Genomic DNA, 19,769 nt, shown 5'->3' on the forward strand with positions numbered 1-19,769 from the left:
CTTCAAGAATATGTTTCACGTATCAAGAAACCCACAGGCCAAAACATTCAAGAAGGAAATGCACTTATATTGCTCATCTATTTAGAATGGTGTAGCAATAACTTCATACTTCCCATATCCAAGAAGAGACACATCTTAAAGGATACGTCAGTATCTTTCCTTCCCTGGACCCTTAACTTGGATTCGAAGCTACTACTATCAATTTTTCGATAGAATTCCAATGAAACCTGAAACTAGAGCCATGAAATTCCGGATACTGACATTTCCTATGGGGTATTATGGCCTAAGACTATGTGATGTAAAGCTGACGCATGTCCCTACTCACATGCTCAAGGTAGGAATATAGGAGTCACCAGAATTGTCAAAAGCAACACCTCTGAGCTCCCAGAAATCCAGGGAGAAAACAGGAAAGGGGCGGGGGGGAGGGGGAACCAAACAACCAAAACCCTGGAAGGAGAATATTAAGGATAATTCATTGTAGGATTGGGGGTGGGTGGACCAAGTGGACTGAGAAAGGGCTTAGGCTCTCCCGAGTTCCCATCATAGTCAGTGGCTAAAAAGGGCGGGGTGGGGGTGGAAAGGGATGGGAGTGGGCTGGAAAATCCCAGCGGGTGGGGAGGAGTCGGAAGCAGGGCCTGGAGAGGACCCTGGATGAGAAGGGTCCTCGGGCTGGGGCAGGTACCACATCATTAACAGTCGGAAGATGAGGACCCCGGGGACAGAGAAGGGGAATTAGGTGAGAAATGGAGGCTAGACTAGGGTGCTGCTGGGTCGGCTGGTGATGTTGGGGGGGGGCCGGGGGATTGGAGGTTACCCCTGAGAGGGTGGGGCCAAGTCTCGCGCAGGGTGGGGGGGAGGGGCCGCTAAAGGAAGTGGGGAGGGGCAACCCGTAGAGAAAGGGTCCCCGGCCCCCGCTGCTTGGGGCTGCTGGGAGGGGAAGCGGGGCGCGGTGAAGATGCAAAGGGGGGGCAGATCCAGTCATCGCCTCAGGACCCCGTTACCTGTTGCCCGTCGCCTGGCCCACTCCCCTCGGCGGCCCGGGCTCCTCGCGCCGGCGCCAGCCCCCCCTCGCCTCTAAGGGACCGGAGTGACACACAGGATGTCCCGCCCCCAGCCCGACTTGGACCCCTTTTTCATTGGGCCCCGGGACCGGCCTCCTCCCCACGGGTTGGTCTAGTGGCGCCCGCGAGCCTCAGTGGCCGTTTGGAGGTGCTGGCTGGGAGCCCAGGGCTCGTGGCCCCCCGGGAACTAACCAGCTAGACTGGCCCCGGGTAGAGGGGGTTGGGGGGCGGGGAAGAAGAAGCGTGGAAGGGGGAGGAAGGAGGAGAAAGAAAAAAGAAAGGGGCGGGTCAGAGGGGAAAGCGGATTGCTTCCGCCACGTGACCCGGAAGAGGCAGCGCTGCCGCTTGTGGGAATTGTAGTCCTACTTGGGTGGAAGCGGCTCATGCGCGTTACACCGAGGTTTGTTTCACATCTGTAACAACAGGTGAATTGTGCTTTTTATTCTCCCCCCGTGGCGTGTCTCCGCGGCGAGGGGTCGGGGGAGGGCATCGGGGTAGGGGAAGCTCCCTGGGGCTCTTCTCCTGTTCCTGAAAAGAGCGGGAGGCGGGGAGGCCCCAGGGACCAGGCCGGGCATCCTGGGCCCCACCAAGGGGATCCAGCCTGGGATGGGGACAGTTAAGAGGCGGGAGTCCGACCCGCCCGTTGCCATGGAGCCCCGGGGGAGGCACCCGGAGGGAAGCCGAGGTCGGGCTGGGCAGGGCCCCGCATCCCGGGACCTCCGGGGGTGGGGGAAGCCCTTGATGCTCAGAGGGCAGCTCGGGGAGGCCTGCAGCCCCATCCTTCCTGGCCCAGGCGTCCGCCGATCTCCTGAGAGGAACAAGAAGCAACCTCAGGAAGGCCCCGGTGCACCCCTGGAGCTGGAGGAAGCAGCACCTACGGCCCCTTCCCGGAGGGGGGTGCGGGGGTGGGGGGCGCCGGCCCCTGTGAGAAAGCCCTAGCCAGGTCCGTGGCCTGGGAAACCGGGTCTGCCCCCTGCGAGCACCTCGGCTGCACGAGTGGAGAAGGCCCGGTGCATCCTGGAACCTTTGTTTGCCATGATGTGCCTGGACCACTTCTTTAAGGGGAAGCCCAGCGTGTACAGGCCAGCCCCTGGATCTGCCACCAGCTGCATCGGCTACTTCCCTGGGGGAGCCCGGTGCATGCAGGGTTCTTTGTTTGGCCGCGGATACTCTCCCCTGAGGGGGAGTGTGTGGGGGGAGGGGGTTGTAGGCCTGGTGCATAAAGGAGCCTTTGTTGGCCCCAGGCTATTTTAACCATTTGGCTAGGGGTGACCCAGAGCATGCAAAGTCCTTTGTTTGCAATGAACCCCTTAGGTCTGCTTTACCAGACAGTCTAAATTTCCAGGTTGCTCATGGTGTCAATGTGTTTCTTCTTGGGACATAGCATTTTTCCCCTGATCGAATTTATTAGGAAAGGCCTGCAGGATCCATCATCCTTTGACACCACACCCCCTTTCATTCCACTGGGACTTGTTCTTTTTTAAGACCTTGGTGGCAGCCGAGAAGGAGATAGCAAATTGTCCAAAATCTCTTGGTAGCTAGGGAAAAATAGCTAGTATGAGATGGAACACTACATCGAGGTTTCTCCACTAGTTTCTTAGAAGATACCTTGCAGTTTTAAAATAATCTTAGAGGATTACTAAGAATTAGTTCCTAAAGGATCTGAAATGCCAGGAAAAGAAGGCTGTTGTCAGGGTGAATTGTTTGGTACTTAAAGCTTTAATGGTAGGTTCTTTTTCTTTGTTAGATGAATGACTTGCCAGAACTGTTTGTCCCCCAAGTAGCTATTCTAATCAGTAGCTATATACTCTGCAAGGATGTTATCTCTACTGGTTCTCTCTCTACCTTCTAAAACTCATACTAGTCTCATTGTGTTATTTCAGTTTTGTCCTATTCCCAGGCTTTGGAGTGAATGACTCTATGCAGGGAAAGTTTAAGCAACCCTTCTGAAATTGTTCACTTTATTTTTTTAAAGACCTATCTAAAAGAAAAAAAATGTTTAGACTGCAACACTATCTTTCCTTCCCTCCCCCTACTCCCTAGAAAATGCCTGTCTGGACTGGGATGGTGGCTTTATATAATCTCTAACTAGGTCAGTAGAGTCCACATTGTAATTTTTATGAAATCATGGTTCAAAACATTTTGCCTAAGGATAAGGTGCTACTGTAGCAGAATGCCTCTGGGGGAAATTATTTTAGGGTATAAAAAACCTTATCTGATTGACATGATCTTTCCTCATGGCTGCTATAATGATTGGAATAAGAAGATCCAAAGTTTGGGAGGAGAGTAGGGTGTGCTAGTCCCTTAAATTAGCCTGAGCTTCTATGTTTACCTTTACAGTCTCGTGAGTTGTTAATCCACTAACTGAACTTGTCTTTGTTCTTAGAGTTGGTAAATGAGTTTCAATGACAGGAACAACTTACACTCTGTGTGTGGGCTGCTGTTTTAGTGACCCAGCATTGTACTTCCCAGGAGGAGGCCCAGCCTGGTGATGAAGAATAGGACAGAGAGAATTTACTTCCCATTCAAAAGCTGTAGAAATCTGAGACTTTCACTGATCTTGTAAGGTAAGTCAGTTTAATGAAACATGCTGAATTTATAGCCTAGTGATATTGCAAAGTACTAGACAGATATAAAATCTATTTATAACTAATTTAAAGGGGATGTATGCTTTTTTAAGTGGTCACAAAATAGAGACATTTTAAAATGAATCTGGCTAGAGATGAGTGATGGTTCATTTGCAGGGAATATTGGCATAATAGAATTTCACTTTTCCATAAATGGTTAAAGAGACACAATAGGTTCTAAACCAAACTATTTATATATTAATATACAGCTATTTATGCATTACATAATAAGTAAAACAACTTTCTCTAGGTTTTTTTTCTTTCTTGTGTACCCTGTGGAATGACTAAACTTAAGCTATGTAGAACCTCCCAGGATATCAGCTCTAAAAACAGATTGGAAAATGAGACCTAGTTAGTATAGAATGAGGAAGTTGGTACTTTTTAATTAAAAACAAAAATTCTAGTGTACATTTAGAAGCACTACTGAAGCCTATAGCCCTAATGGCCTTTTGCCAAAAAAAAAAAAAAAAAGGTTGTGTTTTTTTGTGCTGTAAAAGGCTATATAAGAAACAATGATAAATTTGTTAATTGAGTACAAGATCATTTATTTAGTGAATTTGTTCCCAGATCATATAGAGTAAAATGAATTTGGATGGAATGGATTTTAAAGTAACTGTTCTGTAGTAATGAACTCACATAAAATTCTTGGCACATAGTAGGTAATTAATAAACACTTGTTGGTTGATTGATCCTTTTAGATGCTTTAGATTTTATGATCATGCTCTGACTTCCTTAAATGTGTTATAGTTAAATTTAAATCAAAAGTGCTATGTTAACATAGAAGAGATATGTCCCAATATAAAAGAGGTTTGTGGGCTAATCAGTAGCTGCTCTGTATAGGCATAGAATTGTATTTTCTAAAACAAATCATTGTATCTGTATTTCCATTTGACAAGAATTCAGCAAATGCTTATGAAGTGTATACTCTGAGTGTGTCAGTAGAACTCAAAGATGAACTAATATAACTCTCTGTCCTCAAGAAGTATTATCTGATTGGAGGATAGTTGGGCAGAATTGTGTTAAGTTTTTAAAGGACAGGTACAAACAAAATGCTTAAGGAAGTAGATTTTTTCTCTTACCACATGCTAATACTCACATTAATACTGTCCCTGTGAGGGAAGACATTATCAGGACAGATTTGTTACAAACTTGAAATTCTTATCCATGCAACACATATGAAAATGTGACCTAAGAACAGATAAGAACAGCAGGTAATGTTCAGGTGTAAATTCCTATCAGAGTCCCAGTCATGCTAAATTACACTGGAATAAAATATCTGTAAAATGTGGATTTTGTGGCATTTGGTTTTTTATTGTGGTTGTTTAAAGTGTAAAAATGTTATATCACTGGGAGGTTTATTTTTCTAGTTTCTAAAATTGTTCCTAGGTTTGGAATGCTCAGGGGCAAACATAAGGAGAATTTCTGGATTTATGACGTAAAGGAAAAACCAGCAGGAGATGAGCAGTTGAGTTTTAATTTGACATCACCTGTTAGCCATTCCCCCCTACCCCTCACCCCTTTGTAAAAAGCATCTGAAACAAGGAGAAGTACAAGGCATCCTGGTATGGCAGTTTCTAACAACACCAGGCCTGCTCTCACTGGCTCTAATGACCAATGGCTGAGCTAAATGGGAATACCCAGAGGTCTACTGGGAAGGGTGCACTGGGTTCCAGTGACATAAGAAATTGTTTAGGGCCAGATAAGCCAATGATCTGCCACAAATTCTTAATTGCTTTAAAAATATAAGAAACAAACTTATTTTTCTATTTAGTGGCTCTGTGCTTTGTTTGGGATCACAGTGGATCCAGATGAAATGTTTGCTCCTTGAAGGTAGTGGTGTTTGCATTTGTGTTTGTATTCCCAGAACCTAGCTCAATAGATGCTTAATAAATGTTTGTTGGATTTGAATTTTTGTTTTGATTTAATCTATTGTGATTAAAGGGCTCATTTTTGAAAAATGTGTTTTACCAGGAATTACTGGAATCTGTCCCCATTTAAGAAAGGTCTTAAAGGCAAATCAGTTCCTGGAAACTTACCTACCCATAGAAAAAGTTCACTAACCCAGTTAGTTTATAAAGTCTTAGTCCTATTCCCAACAACAGTTTGGAGGTGCCTTCTCAGGATAATCTGAGAGCATTCTGAAAACACTATGCTTTTTCAGACTCAGTTTTTTAATCTGTAAAAGGGGTAATAGTGCTTGCGCTATGTAAGTCAGGATTTTTGTAAGGAAAATGCTTTGTAAGTCATGAAATGGTATAAAAATATGAATTGTTATTTTAACCTTTAAAAGACAGTCTCCTTCACTGAAATATATTTATTGCTGGAGTATTGTATTTATTTAATAGTCATTCTGTGGCTTTCGAACAGAAGAAAACTGATCAAAACTGGAGAAAATCACCTTATAACGTAGTAGGGTCCATTTAACATAAGTGAAAATTATTTGAGCTTATTAATGAAGACTTTCCTTTGTCTTCTATTTGAACAAAGTTTTCTGCTTTATGTGGCTTTACTAGGCCAAGAATATTGACCTGTCTTTCTGTCTTCCTTCTCAGGATACCAGCTTTTTCACTTTGACAGAGATGTTTAGTCTGGACTCATTTAGAAAAGGTAAGAACCATGTATATGTCAGGGTAAGAGGAAAATCAAAATGACTTTTAAAACATTTTACTCTTCACTGAGATTCATTGAATCGTTAATAATACCTTACGTTTCTAGAGTACTTTGTACTTTACAAAGTACTTTCCTATCCTTTATCTCATTTGATTCTTCCAGCAACCTTAATGAGATAGGTAAGACAGATTTTTATCTCCATTTCAAATATAAGGAGCCTGCAACTTAGAAGTTGGGAAGGTCATACATTAAGTCAGACTTAGGCAGGACCACAAACTAGTTTTATGGTCCTTGGTCCATTATTCTTTTTACCTAAGTCGATGCTGCCTCCCTAGTGAATACCAGAATTGCTTTTCAATGTTTTACTGGCATTGCCCAGTTGCCCTTTTTAAGGCCTTTAATCACTGAAACCTATGCTGAGTGCAGAGTGCTGATCCTCATTCTAATAGCCTTGAGATGCCAGTCATTGATGTGCGTGTATCTGAGAAACACATTACCCAGCCTGCAAGATGCCCCTTACAAAGGAAAGGTGTACGGTCCTTTCTACAACCCACATCAGGTTATATACCCTTGGAGTAACTAGAGAACTTTGCTGATAGTTGTGTGGGAGCAAGAAAAATGATTGGTTCGGTTAGTTATCACTTGTGTAAAAATTCAAAACATCTTTTCCTAGTGTCCTTTGCTTCTGCAGCTTTTACCTCTTGCTGTCATCTCCTCAGGAAATTATTCACTCTCCTGCTTTTATTAGGTAGTTCTTCACCTAGGTTGGAGAAAATCAAATGTAAGGTTATTGTGGCCAACAGTAATCTGACTTTAAATTCAAGTTTCAGCATTAGATTGCTTTGTGTCCACAAAACAATCATTGACTCTCTTCAGTTACTTGAGGAAATTGGGTGACTTTTTTTCTCTTCCCAAAGAAACACATTTTTTTCCGTGAATTATAATGGACAACACAGTTGAGTCATTATCACATGACTCACTGCATATCTCAAAAGGTGCTCTGGGAGAGACTCTCCGAGGATTTACTATTTCCCTACATATGTGAGCAATCTGCTAAATTTTCAAGCTTTCTAAACAAGTAGCATTATTTAAATTCAGCTTAGCAGTTGGGTTCTATTGACATGTATTCAATACTGTCTGATGTTATACCTTGATTTAACCACATCTAAATCTTGTTTACTTAACTTTAGGCCGAAAAGTCATTAGTAAAACATGTAATTCTTTAATTTCTAGCTGCATTGCTGATGGCTGGTAGGTAAAGAGACTTTTTTAAAAACTCTTTAGCCACCCTGGGTTACCCATTGTCCCCTGGAATACTCTCCCTAATGTTGTTCTTCAGGACTCAGAATAAAGTACTTCTCTGTGGAGTTTTCTCAGCTGCTATGATCTCTCCTTCCTCAGAAATCCTACAGAATTTATTTATTTATTTATTTATTTATTTATTTGGTCTAGGCAGTGGGGTTAAGTGACTTGCCCAGGGTCACACAGCTAGTAAGGGTTATATGTCTGAGGCTGGATTTGAACTTGAGTCCTCCTGAATCCAGGGCTGGTGCTCTATCCACTGCACCACCAGCTGCCCCATTCCTATAGAATTTGTGCCATTTATTTGGCAATAAATCGTGTAATGATTTGTTACTTCTATTACTGTGCTAATTTTTAATTTCTTTTGTGAATTGTTTAGCTTTTTGCCTCATATCTTGCATGAATTAGATTGTAAGCCCTTTAAGGGCTAGGACTATGTTGTTCTTTGTATCCCTTGTCATAACACCTGTCACCTTAATACTTTGAAAAATCTGTCATTCCAAAGTTGTGGCTATTCACCCCAGATTGCAACCCCTTAAAAAGCTGCTATGACCAGAAAGCTCATCACCTGGTACTCAAACTTTTGGTGATGAACCTTTTCATACTTATCTAGGCTAGTCAGCAGACGACAGTCGCAATGTCGGTCACCATGCCCGTACATGAAACCTTTCCAGTTTGGTAAGAATTATCAGAATTTGTGCTCCACTAGTATAATCTTCAGGAACCCAGGGTTACTTCCATGTCAAGATGAGGTTTAGGAGGAAGACTTTGAGAATTTAAAGTAGGTATTAAATAAATATTTGTTGATTTATTGATTAGTCTACGTGGCAAATCAAGGGACTCTTGGCTAAAAATGGTTTTTGCATTTTAAAATTCAATAAAACTTTATTGAAAAACATACAAACCAGTATTGGTTTGCTTGGTCCCAGCATGCAGTCTGCTTTTTTATTCTGAGTGAAGCATTAGTTTGTTAATTCATTCAACAAATATTTTTTGATTGTTTACTGTGTAAGTAAAGCCTTGTACTAGGTGCTACGGAAAATAGAAGCAGCTCCCCTGCAGACATTTACAATCTAATTGGGTAAGGGATATATACAAATAATTACAGCCCAATATATGAGAACTACTGTATGAGTGATACAGATAATAAGGGCTATCAGAGTTCAGAGAAGGGAGAGATCACTTCTGGTTGCATGCTGGGACCTATTGTGTCAAAGAGTTAGTACCCATACAGCTGTAGTCAACTTCGAAGTATGACCATCAAATTCTTGACAAGTAGGCAGTTCCTGCTTTTTATCAACATGGATACAAATACCTGGTTTTCTAGTACTTTAATGTTCTGGGAAGCACATCAGGGTCAGTGAGCGAAAAACGAGAAGGGTCTTTTCTCATTAGCTTAATATTTCAACGACACGTGATTTTATTGCTTTGCTTGCTCCCTTTACACCAGCAGTTCTCACTCTGGGGTCCACAAACTTGTTTTTTTGCTTCAGTATTTTGACAATTGTATTTTAAGATAATTGGTTTCCTTTGTAATCCTGTGTTTTATGCATTTTAAAACATTATTTAAAGAAGAGGTCCATAGGCTTTCACCAAATTGCCAAAGAAATTCCTGACCAAAAAAAGATTAAGAAGCCCATTGTATAACTGAGTTGACAGTTTCTGTGATTTTCTGTGACTGAAAAACTTTAACATTTGGTGACCAAACCTCTGTTGATAAATCTCTCTTGACTTAAGTAAACTGGTCCTTAGATATCAGGCCCATACTCAAAACTTTCCAGTTGGGTAGAACGTGTCAGAACTTGAGCTCTGTTGGCATAGCCTTCAAAAACCCAGGCTCCGAGCCAAGCCCTGATGATGACTTTTAGTGGAAGCATTTGTATGACATTGAAAAATGCTCAATGTGTAATAGGAAGGCATATAGTCCCTGAAGTATATGGATCAGGTGAATTCTCAGTCCTGGGGACAAGTACTATTTTTAACTTATATACCTTATTCCCTAAGTGCTAAAAGTGCTTATCCAAGCTGATGTGCACAATTGTCAATGATAGAGCTTACTCTATCTCTCCACACATATTTGTACATAGATAAGCAGATTGTGTTTCTCAGAATCCCAGTGACAGTTGGTGGGAATGGTCCTCCTTTGACATGTAGACAGGTGACAATAGAAAGGTTGCATTGTTTGTGACCACAATTCATCAGTAGTAGGGCTGGCTTTACTTCCCCTGGTCCTTTATTTCTGTAAGTTTCTTCATCTAGATGATCTTTCTCAGGTGTATACCATTCTGACCATTCATTACTTAGCACCTGTTTTGGAAGAAAGAATGAAAATATTGCTAAAAATTGTCAGTGGCCAGCATCTTTTCCTGTTAAGGCTTCTTCAGCGTGGCTCATGAGGGAAAGAAGGAAGTTTGAAGGGTAAGAGCAAAGGTGGTTACTTTGGGAACTCAAAGCACACATAAGGAATGTCATCATGGTTTTATTAAGAAAAATAATTCCTTACCTTTGAAAGTCCTTTATACTTTTTTCAAAGTACCTTGATATCCATTATCTCATTTGATTCTCACAACAACACTGTGAGGCAAATAGGGAGAGTAAAATATCTCCATTTTACAAATGAGAGAACTAGGTCTCTTTTAAGTTGTCCAAGGTCACACAATTCCTTAGGGGTGGAACTACAACTTCATGGACTCCTAGTACAGTGTTCTTCCCATTCCCTCATGCTGCCTTTCAGATACCACAGAGTTGAGCCTCCAGATAAAACAATTTCCTTATTTCTGCAGCGATTTGTTCCCCATTCTCACCCCTCTACATACCCCTTATGTACAGAAGTCACATTTGAAAAGGTGTATATCCCTGGGTAGATGCTTCAGATTTAGTCCTATAGTGGGTAGTATCTTCTGGAGTATATGAAACTTCCCAAGTGACTGGAACTGATGAGACCAATGTCACCCTGACATCCTCTCTTTCTCCCCAGATCGGACCCAGCACAGGCAGCGTCAGTGCAAGCTCCCCCCACCCCGCCTTCCACCGATGTGTGTCAATCCAGCCCCTGGAGGGACCATCTCTCGGGGTAAGAGAGGAGCCTGGTCTCCAACACCTGCTTGGTCTAGGGTCCATGGTGCAGGTAGGCAGAGTGAACTTTTTTGCCAAGGTTGTAGGAGTTTATAGGAAGGAACATAAGGAAAACAGCCTGAGTCCAAAACGATCCAGTTCATATCTGCCCATGTGATTTAGACTTCACTTGTCTCTTTTGGCACCCCCTGTGTGGCCGGGATAGAGGGAAATTCAGTATGGCTCTGGGCATTTGGGATATACCCTAGGACCCCTCTCCATTTATGCATGGTATATATAGCACTGAGAAGAGAGCAGTAAGCACACAACAGGAATGGGTACAAAGGGTATTAACTCAGCCAAGTCGCCTGTATTTTGTTCCTGGAAGGCTTAAAAGATGCATTGTGATCATTAGTAATGGAGTCTTGCTCCTATTTCTTATTGAGTCACCTCAAAGCACTTTCCTGACAATGAATTTTGTTCCCCTTTTGTTTGTGGAGGGTATTTCAAGAAGCCCCAGACAAATAGAATAGCTTGCCTTAGGTCTCAGTGACGAGCAAATCTGGAACTAAAACCAAAGGCTTCTGCCCTCCCCCACTGCCTACTCCCACTATGCTACCCCGTTCCTCCTTCATGCCTTTTAAAACTGATAAAAGTTAGTGGTGCCTCCTGTCCCTTTCTGCCTTTCAAATTACCATTTCCAACCAAGCTTCTTCCTGAATGGCTTAGTGATGGGTCCCATCCAACTTTGAGATTATCTATTCCTATTTACTATGTCTTTGTGTAGTGGGTGGTATCAGCTTTAGTAAATGTTTGTAAAGTGCTTTGTAGGCTATGAATACCATGAAACATGCTTGGGAGTAAGCAAATACTCCATTTTCAATAGTTAATGTTATTAAATTTATCCTATAGTCTCCATTCTGCAAAGCCCCTTCCAAATGTGGGCTTGGCACCAAGAGGGAGATGCAGTTCATCTGACTGAGTTGTGAGTGTTTTAAAGAAATGACATCCCCCCCTCCCATTACCCCCCCAAAAGTTGATTGCTCTTTTTTTTCTTTCTTAAAATGCCCTGTAACTCAAAAAGGCTGAATATTAACATTTCCAACATGACAGGTGAGTGGCTCTCAGAGCAACAGATGCTCTTTGGCTTAGATGGAAAACAGTTACTGTGGGGATTAACCAGGTGACCCGTGGTCAGGAAATGCCTCCTTAAGCACATTCAGTGAGGAAGGCCACTACGTGTGCTCCTTATGTAGTTGATTTTGCCTATTGCCGGCCAGTGGCCTTTAGAGAAGCCTGGAGCTGCCTCCCCCTGAGCTCCTTTGTTCTGTGGATTGACAGTTCCGAGGGCCACGCTTGCTGACCTCCCAGTCGTGCCTTCAGAAAGCATCCATGGATGTGTGCTTCTTTGCCACCCCTTTTTTTCCTTTCTCTTAGCTAGAAAAGCTAACTATTTCTGTTTCTATGTCACAGAAGCAGCAGATTTAAATCCTTAACAGCAGCATGATTGTTTTGAATTTCATTAGCACTTTATTTTTGCAAGAATGTGTTTCCCACAGATTTTGCTGTTCTCTGTATCCACCAGGGGAAGCAATCTCTGGTATTCAAATAAGGAAATCCATGCCTAGAGAAGGGAAGTCACTGGCCAAGGTCACACCTTACTTCACTAGTAGTTAAGATATTAAAAGATAGGACTTTCAACTTTGTTGCTGGAAATTTAGACAATTGCTCCATATTTTCTTCTGAGGAAAAAACATAGGTCAACACAGCAAGCATCTGTGGTTCTGTTGGTGTGGAAACTCCCTTCATTTCAACCACTAAATGTTAGAAAATTGCCTGAGGAAGAAACATAAGTGAAATAAGTCATATCTGAACCTACTGTTTTAGTCACCAATACCCACTAAATGCTCTTACTGTAAGAGCACAAAAAAATGATGAAAGATTAAAATGGACCTCCAGGGGAATCTAAAATTTAGAAGAGTCGTTAATGGTGATTAATTCCAACCTCCCATCTTATTTAGGAGTCCCTTCTACAACATTTGTGGCAGGTGATTAGGCATCCTCTGCTTAAACACTTCTAATATTGGGGAACTCACTGCTTTGTGAGGCAAGTTCTCCCATTTTTGGAAGATTTGTTGTAAGTAGGTTCTACTTTATATTGAGCTAAAATATGCCCTCCTCTAATTTTCATCCATCGATCCTAGTGCTTTCTTTTGGAGCTACACAGGGCAGATCTAATCATGGTTCTCTGTGACAACCCTTAATGTATTTGTAGATAGTAAAGACATCTTCCCTCAGTCTTGGCTTCTCTGGGCTAAACATCCCTAGTTTATTTAACCTTTCCTCATCCAACATGGTTTTGAGTCATCTTCCTCAACACGTGCCCATTTATTCAGAGAATGTTGTGTCTAAAACTGAACACAGTCCTTCAGATGTGGTCTGACTAATATCAATTGTAGAAGGATCCAGGTATTACCTTCTTTCAGAATTTGGTATTTTGAAGGGATAGAGCTATTGGTTTATCTCACATAACCCAAATGTCCACAACAGCCCAGAAATGGGAAGTCTTATTTAAAACAAATAATAGGTCAATTTTAGATATTCAGGTAGCAAGCTCAACATTTATTCTCATTCAGTCAGCAAGCATCTATCTATTAAGTACTTACTTAGTATGTGCCAGGCACTGTGCTAAGTACTATTTAAGTACTATAGAGATATAAATGCAAACAGAAGGCAAGCCAGCTCCTGCCCTCAAGGATTCTGACCAAGGCCCTGGGGTCATAGGGGGCAGCTAAGTGGCTCAGTGGATAGAACACTGGCCTCAGATACTTGACACTTACTAGCTGTGTGACCCTGGGCAAGTCACTTAATCCCAATTGCCTCACCAAAAAAAAAACAAAACCAAACACAAAGGAAAGGAAGGAAGGAAAAAGATCTTATGGTCATATGATCAACCTTTTTTTTTTTTTTTTTTGCCAAGGGGGGGGGGGGGCATCAAATTTACCTTTTCATATTAATGATATGGCAATATGGCAGCTAGGTGGTGCAGTGGATAGAGTTCTGGGCCTAAAGTCAGAAAGACTTCTCTTCCTGAGTTCAACTCTGGCTTCAGCCACTTACTAGCTGGACCACCCTGAGCAAGTCACTTAACCCTGTTTGCCTCCATTTCTTCATCTGTAAAATGAGCTAGAGAAGGAAACAACAAACTATTCTGTAGTATCTTTACAAAGAAAATCCCAAATGAGGTCACAGAGTTGGAGAAGACTGAAAAACAACTGAACAACAAAAATTAGTAATATGGACAACATGTCACTAATAGGTTAGGATGTGTACTAAGTAGTGTAAAGAAAAAATTAATAATGACTTATTGCTGGGCAGTAAAGACCTTTAATTTCCTCTGCCACATGACCAAACCTAAACTGAGTCTTCTTCTGTCCAACTGTATTCTGATTCATTCTGTATCAAATGAGATATTTGTAAAAGCACTTAGAACAGTGCCTAGCACATAATCAGTGCTATATAAATGCTCATTCCCTCCCTCCCTGGTTGTCAACAAAGTAATCCTTACATCCAGCCCTTAGAATTACATATTATTCTTTCCGATTCCTGACTTAAGCAGCTTGTCACTTGGACTTTTCTTTTCCTATGGAAATTTTGTGGCCCTTTAGATATGATCAGAAGCTCCCTAATCAGCTAAAGAGCCTGGACCTACACAGGCTTCCTCCCAAGCCATACAAACTCCATCAGGCCTTTCAACTTGTTCCTCCAAAGTTGGGTTCTTTCATATTACTTATTTCAGCTTCAACAAAAGGACCTTAGGACTGTCTAGCAACACTGGGCTTACCTATTATTCAGATTCAACCACTGATGTTATTCTCAATCTAGAAATGGACACCAAGAACTCTTGCCCATGAATCTGCCATTCTTCCAGAATTTTCACTTCTTGTAAACAGAAGGGCCCATACTCCTCAGGAACATTAGGGGAGCAACCCTAGGCTTGAGGTGAATAAGATATCCTGGAATAGCTTCCTGCTAGGAGAGGCTTTGGTTTGGGATCCCTGGAGCTTTGGGTCATTTAGCATTCCATCTCTCTGAGTTCAATTTCTTTACTGCCTTTCCATACCAGTGGCAGTCATAAACTTCCTTTCCAGCCCTAAAAGATCTTCTAAATCAGAGGTTCATGGACCTCTAAGGAGTCTTGAAAGCTTTCATGGAATTTGTGATCTTAGATGGGGGAAAAATTACATCTTTATTTTCATGAACTAACTGAAATTTAGCATTTCTAAAAATTTTAAATATAAAAAATATTATTTTGAGAAGGGATCCATTGCTTTCACCAGAGAGATGTCAGGGATTCTGTGAACTTGGATGGGAAAAAAATTGCAATTTTTATTTTCACTGACTTCTGATGGAAATTTAGCATTTCTTTCAATTCAAAGAAAATCAGACATTCTGAGGACTCCATAGTTTTTAGCAGACTGCAGAAGGGGTCAATGACATAAAAACGGTTAAGAACCCTTGTCTTAGAAGAACTTCATTTTACCAATGAGGAAAATAGGTTGAGAGCTACCCCCAAGGGGCAGCTAGGTGGTGCAGTGGATAGAGCATTGGCCCTGGAGTGAGGAATACCTGAGTTCAAATGTGGCCTCAGACACTTGACATTTATTAGCTGTGTGACCCTGGGCAAGTCACTTAATCCTGATTGCCTTACCAAAAAGGGGGGAAAAAAAGCTTCCCCAAGTTGTAAAGTTAGTTGGTGGCAAAGCTAGGCCTATAACCAAAGTGAAATAAATACAATAAAAAGTTCAGTAAAGCACTTTTCTCTCCCTGACAATTCAAAGGAACTGACAGTTCATATTGCCTAATACTTATTGTCTATGGATAGGTACATGGTGTCATGCTGTGTAAACCAAATCCGAAATCTCCACTAACTGCCTTCAGTGGAGATTTGTATGGAAAATTCTGCCAACTTTGGATTTGAAACTTTTAAATTCCCAAAGGTTCACATCAGTTGATGTTGCCACCACAATCACCACCAGAAGACCCAAATCTTTGATCTTTGGAGGACATCTTAAACTAGAATCTTAAGCTAGTTGTGCATGGAGTATGCTTTCATCGTGCTTCCCAGCAGACCAGATGACAAAAAATGCCCTGGGACCCCTAGGGAATCCTTGTACCAATTCTCCAAGTTCAAAGCCCTATAGAGAGATTCCCAAGCCTTGCCTCTCCAGTGATAATGACTGGGGCTTCTCACTGGCACAGGTTGGGGTGTCATCTCTTAGAGAAAATGAGTGATGGAGGGCTGTTCCTTGCCCCAGAGTCCTCTTTCCCCATCCCACCATTCTGGTGAAGACAACTTGAGTGAAGAAGTAGCAGGGTAATGGTGACACCGTTCTCAGGGTCTGTCTCCAGAACAGCTGCCAGCTAGCTTTTCAGACCAGTTCTTCAATGCCAAAAAAACCTTTGCCTGTCTCATCTGATTCCACACTCATCCTGCTTGTTAAGCCTTCAGAGGAGACGGGACCCAACAACTTGAGCGCCTGAATTGTTTATACTGCCCTTGTGTAGTTTGACTTTTTGGAAAGGTGCCAGGGGCAAAGGTAGGCTACCCTAACTTTGCCCTTTTGGGGGGATGGAAGAAGGAAGGGACTGGGAGGTGGGGGCTTCACCCAGAGTTTTAGCACTGTGTCCTAAAACCTTATTCTTTTCTATACTTACCCTAAGTCCACAGAAAAAGTCATGGGGTAGTGCCCCTATAGTGTAGACAGAACTCTAGGAGGCAGGGATCCGCTGGCTTTTCTAACACGGTAAATATCATCCCCCTCCTCAATCTGTTCAGGTGTGTGTTGAGGGGAGAGGGGAGTTGATGGGCCCCTGATCCCCTCTGTGTAATCCTGGCTCTGGAATTGGCCAGTCCCCCTACACCTGCATCAGATCAGTTCAGGATGCTTCCTAGGTGCTTGTCACGCAGTTCCCTTGGTCGGCTGGGAGAGACGCCTTCCCCAGGCCCCTAATGATGATGGCATTGTGACCCTGCCGCCCCCCTGCCCGCGCGGGGGGAGGGGCACGTGGAGGGCGTTTACTGTTGCCTCTCCTTCTGGGCCCGGTTCTCTTTCTGAGTTGGGCACCTAGCCCTCCCTGACGCCGCCAGAGATCTGGACTCTAAGCACTAATGACCCTGTCCTTAACTGCCCCCTGGCGACTGGAGATCCGGCCCCTCCCACACCAGGTTCTGCGGGGACAGAGCCGTGCGCCCAGCTCTGCGTGCTCCCGGTTGATGCTTCCAGCGACTGCCCCGGGGCCTCCCGGGCTGCTGGGCCTCGCGCTCGCTCTCGCCGCCCACTCGCTTCTGCTCAGTGTCCTGGCCGTGCGCGTGCGCGTGCGCTACAGGCGGCGGCGCGGCGGCGCGGGCGCTCGCGCAGGGGTGGGTGGGACAGAAATGGCGGTAGCCAAGCGGCTCATGGTTCTGGTGACTGGGGTGTCTCAGCGGCTGCAGCCGCTGCCGCAGCCCCCACCCCGGCATCAGGGACAGTCGCGAGGCCTCTCGTCAGGCTGCCCCCGCGCCTGCTCCGACAGCGCCAAGGAACTCGACGAGATCGAGGCGGCGGCGGCCGAACAGCAGCCGCCCCCGGCCCCCAGCAGGCCCCGGCCCGGGGCCGGGAACGGGAACATGGTGAATGGTGAGGAGGAGGAGTGGGGCCGATGGCCTGGGCCCCGAACGCTGGGAGCGACGAGGCCGGAGGCCGGGACGGGGCGGGGCGGGGCGGGGTGGGCAGCAACCGGTAAGGAGAGGCGGGAGGAGACTGGCAGCCTAACGGCGACAGGGGCTCCCCCGGCGGGGCTGGAGCAGGTCGGCCTGAGCAGGGCCGGGGAGAAAAGGGTCCCGCGAACCGATCCACCAGCATGTAGTAAGCGCCTTCTGTTTGCCGGGAGAGGTTAGGTTATGCTTTCAAAGAAATGAGGAACAAGGGGTGAGGGGTAGGGGCGGAGGTCGGGTATTGGAACAGTAAGGGAAGTGAGGAAGGGGCGGCCGAATGACAGTCCAGGTGTCCTGAGGAGTCTGAGAGGGGAGTGGGTTGTAATGGGAATGTGGAGTAAGGGCTGAAGGAGAGCCGTCTGGACCCAGGCTGTGGAGCTGGTCCAGCCGAGGTGGGGCGCCTGGTCATTGCTGTAAAAGAACGTCCCCCGGGTGCCCTTTGCTGGAGGCTTCAGGAAGAAACCACTTCCCAAAGTCTGCCTCCGGGCTAGCTGGTACTTCAGTGTGGATTAGGCGCCCAAACTGAGGACGGAAAGTAGAGCCCCGGGCAGGGGCGGTGGAGAGGTCCTGGAGTGCTTGCAGAGTTCTTCTGAGTTATTGTCGGGCTAGCTAAGGATAAGGAGGCTTTAGAGGTTAGGAAGGGGCAGGGGCAATATAGACTACACCCCATGCCGCTCTTAGGTGTGTGTGGCATAAAACTAAGGAGTTGGATGGCTAGGGTGGATGAGAGGGCAAAGGGTGGAATCCTGGTCATCAGCAGAGTGCAGTAATTTCCCAAGGCTAATGCTGCTTTTAGTCACAGAGTATATAGTATATTTCTGTTCTCAGATCAGAGCAGAGAGAACCAGGCATCTCACTCTGTTGCCAGCTGTACTGACTATACAGTTAAGTAGTTGTGGGCTTCTGTGCTGTTACTCCCAGAGGGTGGGAACCTTAAATTTTGCATTTCCCTTAGTTCCTAACACAGTGAACACAGTAAGTACTCAGTAAATACTTTTGAATAATCTAACGCCCTCACACCAAGGTCTCCTTGAGATCTGGTTTACAGTTTTACAGTTACAGTACATGTCTAAGAGACATTAGTCTTAAAAGCTAAGGAAACTTTTCCAGTCAGCTCACTTGGTCACTGATGCCGTCCCTAGCCAGAATGATACCATAGAAGTTTGTTGAGTCTGCCCTGTCTTTATTACCTGCTGTCAGCCAGGAACTTCTTCTGGTTTAATCACACTGTACATCTGACTCATATTGACTCTACATGAACACCTCCCCCACGGCTCTTTTCTGCTCTAAATCTAACCTAAGGATGAACATCAAAGGAATAAGGTTATTCTTGTGGTACTTGAGACATCATGCCAGTTCCTTCCTCTCTAGGGCCCGTTGTCCATCTGTCAACAGTAAAGTTATTTAGCTAGCCTCTGGCTGTCTACTTCCAGAGAGTTAGTTCTCATTTTGGTGGGATATGCAGCATAGGATAATGGAAAAAGAAATGGACTAAAAGACAGAAATCTTGGGTTCTCCTTGTTCTTTCATTAATTAACCATGTGATCTTGGGCAAGTAATTTAATCTCAGGGCCTCCATTTTCTCATCTGTGAGAGTTGGATTAGATAGTGTGTAAGATCCCTTCTAGTTCTCAATTTTGGGATTAAAGTTGAGAGCTAAAATCTGGCATTCATAAAGGCAGCATGGTGTAGTGGAAAGAGTGCTGGCTTTAGAATTAAAGGACCTGGATTCAGATCCTGCCTTTAGTGACCTTGGACAAGTCAGTTCTTCTCTGAGTCTCAGGTGGTTAGATTAGATGACCTCTGAGGTCTCTCCTGGCTCTAAAGTTGTGTTCCAAAGGATCTAGCACTGTACTGCTTAGTTGTGTGACCTTGAGTAAATCTGTCTCTTCTCTCTCTGTTGGTTTCTGTCAATGCAGAAAAGCTCCATGTGGGGTTCTATAACCTATGCTTAGAGAATCTCAGCTAAGGGACCTGTGCATTGCCATTGTTTTCTCTCTCTCTCTCTCTCTCTCTCTTTCTGAGTGCCTTTTCTTCCCCTCTCACAATTTATTTTGATTGTTAACAGGAAACTTCATAAGCTCAGTTTCACTCATAAGAACCCTGGTCCACTCCTCTCTATAGAGTTTAGAAGCAGAGCATTTCCTATTTTAGGAGGTACTGATTCCATGTGAGACAGGAGTTAGGTAACCCTTCCTTAGGAGCTTAGTTACATAGAGTGGAGGGTTGAACTCCCCTTTAATGCCAAGAACGTGTCTTTTTTTTTTTTAAGGGTTCAAGTTATCTATATCTATTTAATTCAATACAGGGTACTAACCCCAGCATTCCTTGTATTTGCTTTGGCACTAGAGTCTAGCA

The 19,769-nt window shown here is 44.0% G+C and overlaps 1 protein-coding gene across 6 annotated transcripts in view; it reads left to right on the forward strand.

The window, feature by feature from the left end:
* The first annotated feature begins 639 nt into the window (after positions 1–639).
* Positions 640–19,769, forward strand: part of DHX30 (DExH-box helicase 30) — a 32,166-nt gene continuing 13,036 nt past the window's right edge. The window contains exons 1-4 of one of the 6 annotated variants that reach the window (XM_027842172.1): positions 640–736; positions 3,534–3,628; positions 6,241–6,295; positions 10,578–10,673. In XM_027842172.1, coding sequence (XP_027697973.1) covers positions 6,268–6,295; positions 10,578–10,673 — 124 coding nt within the window. In that variant the 5' untranslated portion in view covers positions 640–736; positions 3,534–3,628; positions 6,241–6,267. Of the gene's footprint in view, positions 737–1,384; positions 1,487–3,447; positions 3,629–6,240; positions 6,296–9,928; positions 10,019–10,577; positions 10,674–17,078; positions 17,335–19,769 lie in introns of those variants that run through there. The other 5 variants (XM_027842170.1, XM_027842168.1, XM_027842171.1 and 2 more) reach the window with 5 other exon arrangements.

Source organism: Vombatus ursinus, unplaced genomic scaffold (genome assembly GCF_900497805.2).
Source record: "Vombatus ursinus unplaced genomic scaffold, bare-nosed wombat genome assembly UNPS02014867.1, whole genome shotgun sequence".
In the NCBI taxonomy this organism is placed as follows: Eukaryota; Metazoa; Chordata; class Mammalia; order Diprotodontia; family Vombatidae; genus Vombatus; species Vombatus ursinus.